Below are 13,213 nucleotides of genomic sequence, written 5' to 3' on the forward strand. Positions count from 1 at the left end.
ATTCTGAAGATATGAGGCTAGCCTGTTATGATCTGTTCTTGATTACATCATACTAGTTCTTTGGGATTATCTCTTCCTTTTCTAAATATTTATCAAAATCAAGAAACACTTTCCCCGCTGCAGTTCTGACTTGCCTCTTTCATTCTTTCTAGTCTTGGAAAGATTACTTTCTGTTCCTTGGCAATCATAGCCTCCTGTTCCCCACCCCCACTCCCACCCCCAGTTTTGGGAGATAACTTTTCTGGACTTCATGATTTCAAGCTATTTGAAGGCATATAAGTACTTATAGGATCTCCTTATATTGGATTTCAATTTTCTGTTAGCCATTTTTGTTATATTCTGTCTAATCCAAACAATCCTCCTTGAGCTTTCCCTCTTATTATCTTTAACAAACTCATCCCCAATGTCTAATTTTCCATCTTTCTTTATCTACTGGCTCCTTCCCTGCTGCTTAGACATGTTCCCCTCATCCTCAAAAAACCCCTCATTTCATTCTACCTTTCCTACTACCTGTAGTCCTATACCTTCCTTCCCTTTCTCTGCTAAAGTCCTTAGGGGAAAAAGTGTATAGTGAATGCTTCTCCTTCCTTTCCTCTTACTCTTCTAAATCTATAATTCCTCTAAAATCTGGCTTTTGACCTCATCAGTCAATTGGAACTGCTCTCCACTGTTACCAATGATCTCTTAATTGGCCAGTCTAATGGCCTTTTTCTCAGTTCTCATGCTTCTTGACCTCTCTGCAGTATTTGACATTCCTGTGACATTGTTAATCATCTTCTCATCCCAGATACTCCATCCTGTCTCTCTTCTTTTATCACTCTTGATCTGCTTTCTTCCTGACAACTTTTCAGTCTCTTTTGCTTGACTCTTCATCCATGTCACACCATTATCTGTTGGTAGCTCTCAAGGCTATTTCCTGAGCACCTGGGTAATGAAGTGGTTAGAGTGTCATACTTGGAGTTAGGAAGACCTGGGTTCAAATTCAGCCTCAGAACCTGGGCAAATCACTTAACTTCTGTTTACCTCAGTTTCCTTATCTGTAAAAAGGGGGTAATAATGGCACCTACCTTGCAGGATTATTATGAGGATCAAATGAGATGTTTACAGAGCTCTTAGCATAGCACCTGACACAGTAGGTAATATTTAAATGCTTATTCCCTTACCTCCCTTTCTTTCCCCATCTCTTCTCTTTTTTTGTCCATGCTGTCTTTTTTGGTGACCTCATGGGTTCATCATCTCTATACAGATGATTCTCATATCTCTATATCCATATCTGGTGTCTTTCCTTATCTGCAATGCTACTTCACCAACTATCTACTGGATGTTTCCCATTGAATAACTCCCAGTCATCTCAAACTCAACATGTCCAAAACAGAATGCATGATTGTTCTTCCCTAAAACTGTCCCCCCTTTTCAACTTCATTCATCTTCAACACACAATCCTCTCATTTGTTATTGACATCATTGCCCACAAACATTTTTTTAGAGCCAGACCCAGTGCTAGGCAGTGGGTGGGGGTACAAAGAGAGTCAGAAGGTAATCAATCTTTGCTCTCAAGGAGGTCATATTCCAATGAGGGAAACCACATCTAAATAGTCTTGTACATACAAGATATATTCAGTATTAAAAGGTGCTATGTCATAGGAAAGGCCTCCTACAGAATTTGAGATTTGAGCTGACTCTGGAGGAAGCTAGCAAAGCCAGGAGGCAGAGGATGAGGATATTCATAGCCTGAGAAACAGTCAATAAAATATACAATAAGGATATGTGGTATTCTAAGAAAAATAAGACCAGTGGCTTTGGGAATGGGAGTCCATGGAAGAGAGGAAACGACTGAGAAGCCTGGGAAGGTAGGAAGGGGCCAGGTTGTATTTAATTATGGAGGTCATAGAGAGCCACTGGAGTTTATTGAAGAAGGGTGATGTTGGCAGGATAACAGGATCAGATCTGTGCTTTAGGAAGGTCCCTTTGTCCTCTGACTGCTAGGAAGACTAGAGTGGGTAGAGACTCAAGGTAGAAAAGTTGAGCAGCAGGCCACTGAAATAGTCAAAAGGTCCAGATAAGGAAGGACTGTATCAGGGTAGTGCCTGTCCATGTGAATGGGCTGTGCTGGAGCCAGCAGGTTAAATTGTCAGTGTGAAGCATTTATAGCTCAGAAATCTGTGAAAGCTAAGATCAAGTACAGATACTCCATTGATTTTGTCAATTGTGTGAAGGAAGTGATCAGAAAAATGTTCATTTTGCTGACTAAACCCAAAAGTGTGTCCTGTGGATTTTGTTTTTCAGAGACCTGATTGTTAAACATTTACCAGTCCACACCTGCATGTATAAGAGATGTTGTGAAGGTGGTAAAGACAAGATTCGGCAACAGACTGGATATGTGGGGTGAGTGACAGGGAAGATTCTGAGATGACTCTCAGTTTTTGTGCTTGGGTGACTAGAAAGATGTCCTAAGGAAGAGGGAGGTTTGGGAAAGAGGAGGATTTTGGGGGAAGGATGATGAATTCTGTTTTGGACATGAGCTGAAGGTGCCTTTGGGACATCCAGTTCAAGGTGTCCAATAGGCAGTTGGTGCTATGTAGCTGGAGCTCAGCAGAGAAATTTGGACTGGTTCAGCAGTTCTCAAAGTATGATCCAAGTAGCCCAGTGGTTCATTTGAAGGGATACCCAAAGTCAAAATTATTTTCATAATTATACAAGATATTTTAATTTCTAATATTACACATATCAGTTGTTACACCTCACATAGAGAAAAGTTCTTTGAGGGAGTCCTCAATAATTTTTAAGTGTTGAAAGAGGTCCTGAGACCCTTTTGCCTAGATTAAAGAATCAAATGCATAGAGATGCTACTTGAATCCATTCTAATTAACTCCCCAGACCTCATACATTGTCAGACCTTACTGTTTCTCCCTTCACAACATCTCATATATGTTGTTCAGATACTTATCACCTCTCACTTGTACTGCTACAACAGCCTTTTTGTTGGCACCCCCTGCCTCAAATCTCTCCCCACTCTATTCCATTCTCCACTCAGCTGCCAAAGTGATATTTCAGAATTATAGATCTGAGCTCCCTACTCCATGCACTCCGTTGGCTCCCTGTTACCTACAGGATCAAAGATCTGTCTTCTGGCATTTAACATTATTCCCAGATCACCTGTCCCCTTCCTCCCTTTCCAGTCTTCTTATAATTCACTCTCCTCTCTCCTCTTGACAATCCAGCTTCCATGGCCTAAATGTAGTTCTCCCAACACAACTCTAAATTTCCTCAATTCATTCTTTTGGGACCATCTATCATGTGTAGAATGCTCTTCCTTATTATCTCCAGAGTTTCTTTGGCTTCCTTCAAAATTCATTTCAAATTCTACCTTCTATTTTTTTCTGGTTTCCCCTCCATAATTGCCAAAGCCTTTCTTCTAAGAGTACTTTCTATTGATTGTATATATCTTGAATGTACCTCATTATTTTCATGTCTCTCCCTGCTCTCCCCCAAATTTGTAAGCTCCTTGAGGTCAGTGAATGTTTTCTTTTCTTTGTATCTCTAACATTTAGTATAGTCTCTGATACATAGTGGATGCTTACAAATGTTTGTTGATAGAGAAAATGAGGTTAAATAATAACTGTGTATCATCAATAATAGTTGCATTTCTTTGTACTCAACTCAAGAAACATTCTTTCATCTACTATTTGCATTATATGGTGTGAGTCCTTGGGGCTATAAAAATAAAAATGACACTGTTCCTGCCCTCAAAGAGCTTACATTATTAAAACAAATACAAGATTATTTGAGATAGAAGGGAGTACCAACAGCCATTAGAAAGTTTTTGGAGGCATTTGAATGGAAGTTAGATATTTAATTTTCATGTAAAATGAATTGTTTTTAAGTTCTGAAAAAAATTTCAGTAGAAGATCCTTAATCTGGCATCAAAGGCTTTCCATGATCTGGTAGGTGACTGACTATAGGATGTTGCTTAGCAAGTAGTGTGGTCAGTTTTGGGTAAACCTGAAATGACTATACAAATAAAGAAACCTCATTTCTTTGTAGCACTTTATGGTGGATGCTTCACTTGAGACCTATTCTGATGCTCTTCTTGGCCTGGAGGTGACTGTGGGCTCTTTTAAGGCTTTGCAGGCTTTGGAGGGGCTTCCCAACTTGGAGTGGCTTTGAGTATAGGCCCATTGATGGGACTCTGTGTTTGTTGTCCATTGAGGCCTAGCCCAGGCCCATGTAGCCAAGCCTGGCTGAGGTTTGTGGAGTCTATCATGTTGTCTGCAGGGTGATCGAGTTTTAGACAACTATAGCATCTCTCAAAGATGTTCTTAAGTATAGTAATCAAGAAGTTGTGTGCTAGACCAGAGGTGTGAGTACCAGTCACATGATAAGAAAATAGGAGAGGTATAAAGAATCTCATAGACCATCTAGTGCCACCTATAAACCTGGAGTAAGGGTACTGTGAATAATATAGAATACTCAGCTGCCAGATGATGTAAACTTCTTTGCAACTCTGATCTGTCTTTTGTTACTGCTTCTGCACTTTTGGACTAGACAACACAGTCCATCCTCCTTCCACAAGTCAGAGACAGGGAAAAAGAAATAAGACATTTGTTAGCACTGGAGAATTAGGAAGAGAACCAGGAGAGAAGGGAGCACGGAAGGTCTGAGAACTCCCTGAAATGGTGGGCCTGGAGAGTCATCTTAGAGGTGAGAAAGCAGGGCTAGAGGGGGAAAGCATCCAGAGAATTAAGAGTGGAACTAGGAGAGAATTGAGCATGGATGGCCTGTCTACAAATGTGATGAGCATGCAATTTAAGCTCCTAAGTCATTGATGAAAAGGTCAAAGTGGCCAAGGTCAGGTGCAGATCCCTGGGACTCTCCATTAGTGACCTTTGACCAAGTAGACATTGAATCCCTAAGGGCCAACTTTTGAAGATCCTTGAAGTATTTATGCTTTACAAACTACTTTCCTCATAATATTCTATAAAGTGGGTAGTGAATACATTAATTCCATTTTACAGAGGTGGAAACTGAGGCTAAGAGACTCAAAGTTACTTCTTTAGTCACATAGGTAGTTAAGTAATAGTCAGGATTCAAACCTGACTCCAAACTAGTACCCTTCCTGCTATATTGTGCTGCCTTCATCCCCTACCACCCTCCTTTCCCCTTCCCTCTTCCTCTCTCTGTCTCTGTCGCTCTCTGTCTCTGTCTCTCTTTCTGTCTCTATCTCTCCCTCCCCTTCTCTCCCTCCCTCTCCTTCCCTTTCCCTCCCTCTCTCCCCTTATTCTCCTTTTTATCCTTCCCCCTCCCTCCACTCAGTCTCTGTTTCTTTCTCTCTAAATGTGAGATATGAGTTTTAGGGATATAATCATCTTCTCTGACCAGGGGAAAACCAAAACCAAGCACTGCTATTCTATCAAAAACCCCACCCATACCAGCCATAGAATAGAGACTTTCCCTAACTGTAAAGTGTATAAAGTTTTCAGTGATTTTCCTCTATGGAGGCAGCAATGAACCCCCTAAGTCCTGGGTTTGTCAGTAAGTGAATGATCTATTTCTGTTTTCCAACAGTGTGGGAGCAAGGCTTCTGCCTTGCTTGCCACTGCTGGGCTCTGTGTGAGCCAAAGTTATGATGGTGTCACCTTTTCCAGGGTTTCTGTCTGTCTCTTGCTACAGAGATTTGGCAGACCCCTCAGCTCAATGTGATGGCTCTTAAATCTTCCTCCAGCTGGGCTGGGCTATTAGATTTATATGTATCAAAAAAAGAAATGAAGTGTTTACTAGTGGGGCTGTTTAGAAGATCAAAACAGACTAGTCTGAACCCCCCCAACCCTCACCTCCACTTTACCTCCCTCCATCAGGCCAGTCTAAATGTTGACTTTGCAGGAGTGACTGTGGATCCTATGCCTAGAGTTTTTTTTTCCCATATTGGCTGCTTGTTCCCTTTTTTGTCTGTCAAAAATGGGAGGTTCTATTAGATTATTTACTTATATGTGGTACAAAGGCATGGTAGAAGTATAGCTGTTTTAGCAATTGAGAGGAAAAATTCCCCCACACACAGAGGTATCTTACTGAGGTGAAAAGAGGGCCAGAGTTGAAGGCAGAGGACCTGGGTTCAGATTTTTGCTCTTTGTGATCCTGGGGATTCACTTTAGTGTTCTGTCCTTCACTTCTTCTAGAAAATGAGAAGGGTCAGACTGCTGAGGAGCTTCATCACCCTCAATCTTTGATCCTGCAGCAAAAGAACTAGCCAAAGCATGGACAAGTTTGGGAGAACCCTTCACTCACTTTCCTGTGTAGAGCTAATGGCCTGGGTTAGAAGTAATGAAGAAGAATTGGAAAACTCCATGGAGAATTTGGGGAAAATAAGCTTATTTCTCTAGTAACCTTAAAAAGATGAGGGTGGAAGAGAAGGTCCCACTGAGTACTCCTTTCCTTCTCTCCATTTGCTCCTTTCCTCTTCGGCAATCAGTAAGTTCCCCTGGAGCCTCTTTTGTCCTGTGTGCAGTTCCTTGTACAATAAGAGGGATTATATTGCCTCTGAGATTATAAGCTTCTTGAAAACAGGAGCTCTTTGCGTCTTTGAATCCCCATGGCCATGCACAGGGCCTGGCATGTGTGAGTGAAAGGACTCTTGTTCAGGTCCACATTAGATCAAAAGGCCTCCAAAAGTCCTTTCCGTGGGAGATTCTGGGGAACATGTAGGTGATGAACAAACCAAGTCAAATAGGCATCCCAGTTTGACTTCTTAGCATGCCTCTCCGAATGCTGAGGGTTCCAGATGCTCAAGGTCACCATGGGAGTCAGCCTCAATATCCTTCAGCTAAGACCCTGCCTTCTAATTGAAGGAGTCTTTGGGGAAGCTTCAGAACTCATCTAAAGTTCAGAATGATGAACAGGGACTCTTGTCCTGCTTTTTTTCCCCTCTTCAGTTTCCTTCCTTTCTTTATGGGTTACTTGGATCAATTTATTCCCTTCTGACTTTGCATATTGCATAGCCAAGTACTAGTTCACAAATCCCAAGCAGGAGCTGGGCCTTGGACGGGCCTGATAAAGCTCATGTTTCCAGAGAGGATGGAGAATATATTTATTGCTCACTTCAGCAGGGCTTCTGTTGAAGTCCAGTGTTGGTCAGCTCTCTTCGGGTGGTAGGAGGAGGGATTGGGAGGTGGGAGGGCACAGAATGAGGAAATGTGATGGGTGTCATGTTTTTAGGGGAGGTTGGATTCAGCATTGGAAATTCCAAAAGGCTAGGAAATAAACAAGGCTATGAAATAAAGAAGAAAATGTCTCTATAGATATAAAATAGGAAGGTTAGAGCTGTTTGAAGCTTAGTATGTATGTGTGTGTCCACTGTTAGTCAGAAACATTCGACTTAAATACTTAGCATGTGGTGTAGTGAAAAGAGCATTAGATTTGGAGTCCTGGTTCTCCAAGCTCCAGGCCCAGCTGCCTCTTGACCAGCTGTAGACAAGTTATTCTCCCTCCCTGAGCTAGGGTTTTCTCATTAGTAAAATGAGGGTTTTGGACCAGATGACTTTCAAACTCTTAACATTTTATTATTAAGCTTCTCCCACTCACTTTCAAAACCTTTTTTCTCCCAGGATAAAATCTAAATTCATGAGCTTGGCATTCAAGGCCCTTTACAGCCTAGTCCTAATCGCCTTTTTCATTCTTCTCCTCCACAAATCCATTGCTTTAATTTTCATCACACTTTTAGTCAACAAGTATTTATTATTAGCCTTTACTACATACCAGGTGCTGTGCTGATGATACAAAGAAAGGCAGAAAATCCTGGGGTCAGGAAAACTCAGGTTCAAATCTAGCCTCAGATTCTTGGTAAACTGTGACCCTGAGCAAGTCACTTCACTTCTGCCTGCAGGATAAGTCAAGGAGGACATGGAAATTTTGAAGCTAGATGATCCAAGACAGAGATTGGGAAGTGGGTTGGAGGAAAAGAAGACAATGAATTCTGCTTTGGCCATGATGACTGTTTGGTGGGAAATGCCCGCTAGGCATTTGGTGATGCAGGCCTGGAGCCTATCTAAAGATGGAGTCAGTCTAAGGGGGTTAGTGCCAACATGGCAGGGACAGCCTTCTGGGCCCTCATAATTGCTCTAATACTTGTACAGTCTGGGCCACACCTGCTGTTGCTTAATATTCCTCCAATGGGAGGTGAGCTTTTTCTTTGATCCTTCTTAACCACCCCCAACCCAGCTCTTTGCTGGAAATGGAGGCCCAAAGGCCAGCTTTGGGGGATGGGGATTTGCTAAAGGGCAGAGGAAAAAGGGGAGGGAAGGCCAGGCAGAGCTTTTTGCTCTTTGAATTCAAGGGAACCATCCAATTTCTGTGTGTTTGCTCTGTGGTTAAGCTCCTGTTCTATGTGTGTCTTGGATCTGTTTGGGCAGAGAACACATGTGTCTTTGATTAACCTTTGGTTTGCTCCTTTGCTGCACTGAGCACAGTGCCCAATCCACAAACAGTGCTTAAAGGTGAGAAGCAGAGCTCAGGCTGGGCAGCAGCAGAGGCAGGGACTTTGGGAGGGAAAGCTCAAGAGGAGAGCCCCAGTGAAATGAGGATAGGTAAAACTTGGGCCCTTGGTGCTGCCATTATTACTGCTGTATGCTTTTGCCCATACATGCAGTAGGCCAGGCTTTGGGATGGCAGGGGTCTGGGCTGCTTAGCAGAGCACATGACAAGGCATCTTGCTCTTACCAGACACCAGCAATTAATATGTCCAGGCAGCAGCGGGTTGCCTCATGAATATGTTAATGTACCACATGACAGCTGTCTAATCTTGAGGGGATGGGAAAGGCTCCCCCAAAAAACCTTTGCCAGGCTAGCTCTGGAGAAGCAGTGAGGCGTAGTGAGAAAAAGAGTTGGACTGGAATTCAGGCAACTTGGGTTTAAGGCCCAGCTCCACTGCTTACCAGCTGTGTGACGGTGGGCTCCTCTCTGAGCCTTAGTTTACTGTCTTTTTAGATGAGAAAAATCATTTAGAACATTGCCTACCTTTTGGTTTGTTATTGGGAAGATATTTAGTAAACTTTAGGAAAGAAAGGCCATGATGGCTTTTCCTGGTGCCACTCCTGTAACACTTGTCCAACAGATCAAAGAGCACTAGCACCTCCCAAATCCAAGGCTCCTTCTTCCGTACTAAACTTACTGACTTTTCCCCATTGCCACTGGACAGATGGAAGCCAGGTAGTGTTTTTCTTTTACTTTATTTAAAATTTATTTATTTGTTTGTTTTTAAAATTTTTTCCATGTTTACATGATTCATTTTCTTTCCCTCTCCTCTTCCCTTCCCCCTCCCAGAGCCAACAAGCAATTCCACTGGGTTGTACAAATGTTATCACTTAATACCAGGTAGTGTTTTTAAAAGGCAACAAGGAAAAGAATCGGGATAGGGCTTTGGAGTTCACTGATAAGGGAAGTCCCAGTTGAGAGAATTCCTTCTAATAGTACAGGTTGGCACCTCTTCTGCAGCTGCCAGGCTCAGGGAATTGCCTCTGAAGTCTTGAGATATGGAAGAATTCACCTAGGGTCATCCCTGTGTGGTAAAGGTAGGACTTCAGGCTGACTCTGCTTACAGGAAAGGCAATATGAGCTCTGTGGACCACAGTTTAGGCAGTGAATATGATGTGTGGACGTAGATGTTTCCTGGTTATTTCCTCCAGGGCAGGAACTGTTTGGGCCTTTCTTTGTATCTCCAGCCCTGAACATGGTTCCTGGCACTTAGTAGGACCTTAAGAAATACTTGTTGAATTGATTCCTACTTGTTCATCCTCATCATTTTATCTCTTGGCTCCTTGTCCTTGCACTATGATTATCCCCCTTATGTGAAATACTTTCCTTCCTCAACTGAGGCTCTTAGTTGCCCTGACTACCTTTGAAAATCACCTTCTCCAGGATGCCATTTCCTGGTCCCCCAGCTGCTAGTTCCTTCTCAGAGATCTTCCATCTGTTCTTCATTCTATCTTATCTTTACCTCTTTATGTCCATGCTGGCTTCCCCATTAGAATGTAAGCTCTTTGTTTCCCTGGAATTTAGCGTGTTGCTGCCTGGCACATAGTAAATGCCAACTGACTGATCTAGCCCCTGGCCTTGAGACAGCTGTTGCCTTTGAATGGATATTAAAAAGACCCATCATTGGACACAGTGGTCAGATATATAAGAGTTAGTCATTGTCCTTTGTTCATATTTAAAAACAACATATCATTTCCTGGGTGTTGGTGTTTCTCTGTATAAACCTGGGGGCTGGTGGACCAATTCTCCGAGTACCGAACTTGGTGGCAGGTCTTCTTAACCACAGGCCTTGTGCTCTATCCACTAAGCTACCTCACTGCCTCTTGCACCTATGTGATATAGTATCCCAGAAAGCTAAGGTAGTATTAGACTACATCTAGATCTCGAATAAAAGAAATGATTGTTAGACTATGAACTCTTCAAGAGCAGGGACTGCTATCCTTTGTCTTTCTTTGCATTCCTAGTGCCTCTCTGGACCTTAGTTTCCTATCTCTAAACTGGAGGTTATAATAGTAGTTGTAGTGCCAGCCTCCCTTTCTGCATTTGAGGCTCCAAGGAGCCATCATGTAGCATGCCTTCTGTATTTTGTGAAACACCACAAAAATGTCAGTTTTATTAGAGTATTATTAGAGATCATCCTGGATGGTTGAAAAATATATCCCAGTGGGGACAACCTGGTGGCTAGGATGACAGGCACCTGGCCTACTACCTCCCCTGGTATGGGCTTTGTGGATAAACCTAGGCTCCCCTCCATGCCTGGCCTGAGTGAGGATAAGGCCAGGGAATAATAGCTGATGTTCCCATAATGCTTTCTAATGTACAGAAGGGCTTTCCTCAAACAATCCTAGGGGATAGGAAGGGTGAAAATCATTTCCCCTCTTTTATAGACCAGGAAACTGAAGCTTAGAGAGGGGAAGGCCACATTACTAAATAACAGACCCCACAGGCCCTAAAGCCATATGTTCTGACTCCAAATTCAGTACCTTGAACCAGCCCAGACCTCCTTGTAGCATAAGTAATCTACATTTGATTCCCTGAGGTCCAACGTTCTAACCTTTGCTTTTTGTTTTGGCACATGTGCCTGTGTGTGTTCTCGTTAATTGATCACCAAATGTCAGAGCTGGATCTTAGAAACAAGCTGTTCCCACACCCTCATCTCACAGTGAGCCAACCAAGGCCTGGAAAGTTTGGGCCCAAGATCCCCTAGTCAGTCAGTGACCAAGAAGGGTCAAGAGCCAAGGTTTCCTGGTTGCTGGTCTAGTACTCCTTCCCTATGTCACACTGCTTTGTGCTGGGTCTGGCTCACCATTTAGTTCATGTTGCTGAAGGCAGAATGATGCAGTGGATAGAGCAACGAATTTATAGTCCTAGGTCCTGAGTTTGAATCCTGGCTCTACCACTTACTCCTTAGGTGACCTCATGCAAGTCCCTTGCCCTCAGCTTCAATTTATTCATCTGTCAAATAAAGGAGTTAGTTGAGATGTTCTGAGGCCTCCAGCTCTAGATCTAAGATCTCAATGTGCAACCTTAGGCAACTTCCCTTGTTCTTCTCTGGGTCTCATTTTTCATGTCTATAAAATGAGAAGAGTGGACCAAATGACCTTGGAGTTCTCTGGCAGCTCTAGATTGCTGACCCTCTGTATTGAATTTAGAGTCAGAAGATATGGCTTTGGTGGCTGACCAAGGGAATTTCATTTACAGAGATCTGTCAAGTCTGGTGATGGTTTCTTGGAGGACTCTGGCAGCCCTGTGGGTGCTTGGGTTTTGCTATCTACAATCAGGATGATAGAGATATTGCTATATTGTGTTTTTACCTGGGATGCTTGGGTGCCTTCCTTTCAGCTCTTGCTAATCTGTCTAGAAGCTGCTGCTTCCCTCTCCAACTGCCTCTTGGGATGAGGTGGCAGTCATGTTCACCATCTGAGCCTCTTTTTGCTTTAGAAAGAAAAGAAGGTAACAAGGACAACAACAACAAAGTCTTTGGCTATGGCCTTTCCCCCTGCAGTTTGAATGGCTTTCTGAGAGAACTAGTGACAAATTTGAATTTGGCTCTTGGATTTGTGGAGGAGGCCAGAGGCACACCAGGCAATCAATCAAATAACTGGTACCTTTCCTCCTTTCCTGTCAGTGTGAGGTGGTCATCCCTGACTTTCCTCCTCTGCCATACTTCCCTTGGCTTGTCTCCTCTCTGTGTTCAGAGGGAAGCAGTGAAGTCATCCAGGTAAAGACCTTTCTGGCTCAACCTCTCCTTTAATAAGGACTATTTTTGTCAATCATCAAGCTTTTACTAAGCATTTACTGACTGTAGGCTTAGGTACTGGGGACATAAAGACAGAAGCAGGACAGGGCTTGCCCTTGAGGAGTTCTACACAAAATAAGTAGCTAACAACTGGGGAGATCTGGAAAGACCTGGACAAAAGTGTGGAGGGTGCGGAAATTCAGAGCGGTCTATGAGAAACAGCAATAGGCTAGTTTGTCTCAGAATATTTGACAGGGTGTAAAGTTTCAGTTTCTGTCCTAAGAACCTTATGGTAAAGTACTGCTAGGGTAGACAAGAAGATTGAGTCTCAAAGAGGCTAAGTCAATTGCTTAGGATCACATAGCTAGTGAAGTAATAGAGCTTACACTTGAAACCAGGGCTTCTGGCTCCAATTCCAGTGCAGAAAAATGTTTTCTGCCACAAGAAGCAAGTAGGCCAATTGGACAGGGCACTACAAGGAGGTTGAAATACCATGCTAACTTTTCTAAAGCACTTTTTAAGGCTTGCAAAACACTTTACACATATACTCTCATTAACCTTGGGAGGCAGGTGCTCTTATTCTCATTTTACACATGGGGAAACTGAAGTAAGCAGCAATGCTATTCTGAGGTAGGATTTAAACTCAAGGCTTCCTCTATCTAAGTCCAGCACTCTCTCCACTTTGCCACCTAGTTGCCTTAGAAGCATTTCTCTTTTCCTAAAGGCAGTGGGGAGCCACTAAAGTCTATTGAGCAGAAAAGGAGGTTTCAAGTTCCTATAAGAATTAGAAGTCTCTGGCCTGTGGCTGTTCACTGTTTGCAAGATCCACACAATGGGATTTCAGAGCAGGGGAAAAGACCCAAATCCTTAAGGATTCTTATACTTTTAATTTTGTGATAATGATAGAAAGGAGACAGCATAGTGATGGGAAGAGGCCCAGATCCTCACTTT

At 42.9% G+C, this 13,213-nt stretch overlaps 1 protein-coding gene across 5 annotated transcripts in view; it reads left to right on the top strand.

Moving 5' to 3' along the window:
* The window catches only part of ENOX2 (ecto-NOX disulfide-thiol exchanger 2), a 391,463-nt gene that overhangs the window by 16,400 nt on the left and 361,850 nt on the right, over window positions 1-13,213 (top strand). For all 5 annotated transcript variants that reach the window (XM_007507172.3, XM_007507176.3, XM_056809184.1 and 2 more), the window contains exon 2: window positions 2,287-2,385. In XM_007507172.3, coding sequence (XP_007507234.1) covers window positions 2,379-2,385 — 7 coding nt within the window. In that variant the 5' untranslated portion in view covers window positions 2,287-2,378. The remainder of the gene's footprint in view (window positions 1-2,286; window positions 2,386-13,213) is intronic.

This window comes from Monodelphis domestica, chromosome X, assembly GCF_027887165.1.
Source record: "Monodelphis domestica isolate mMonDom1 chromosome X, mMonDom1.pri, whole genome shotgun sequence".
Taxonomy (NCBI): Eukaryota; Metazoa; Chordata; class Mammalia; order Didelphimorphia; family Didelphidae; genus Monodelphis; species Monodelphis domestica.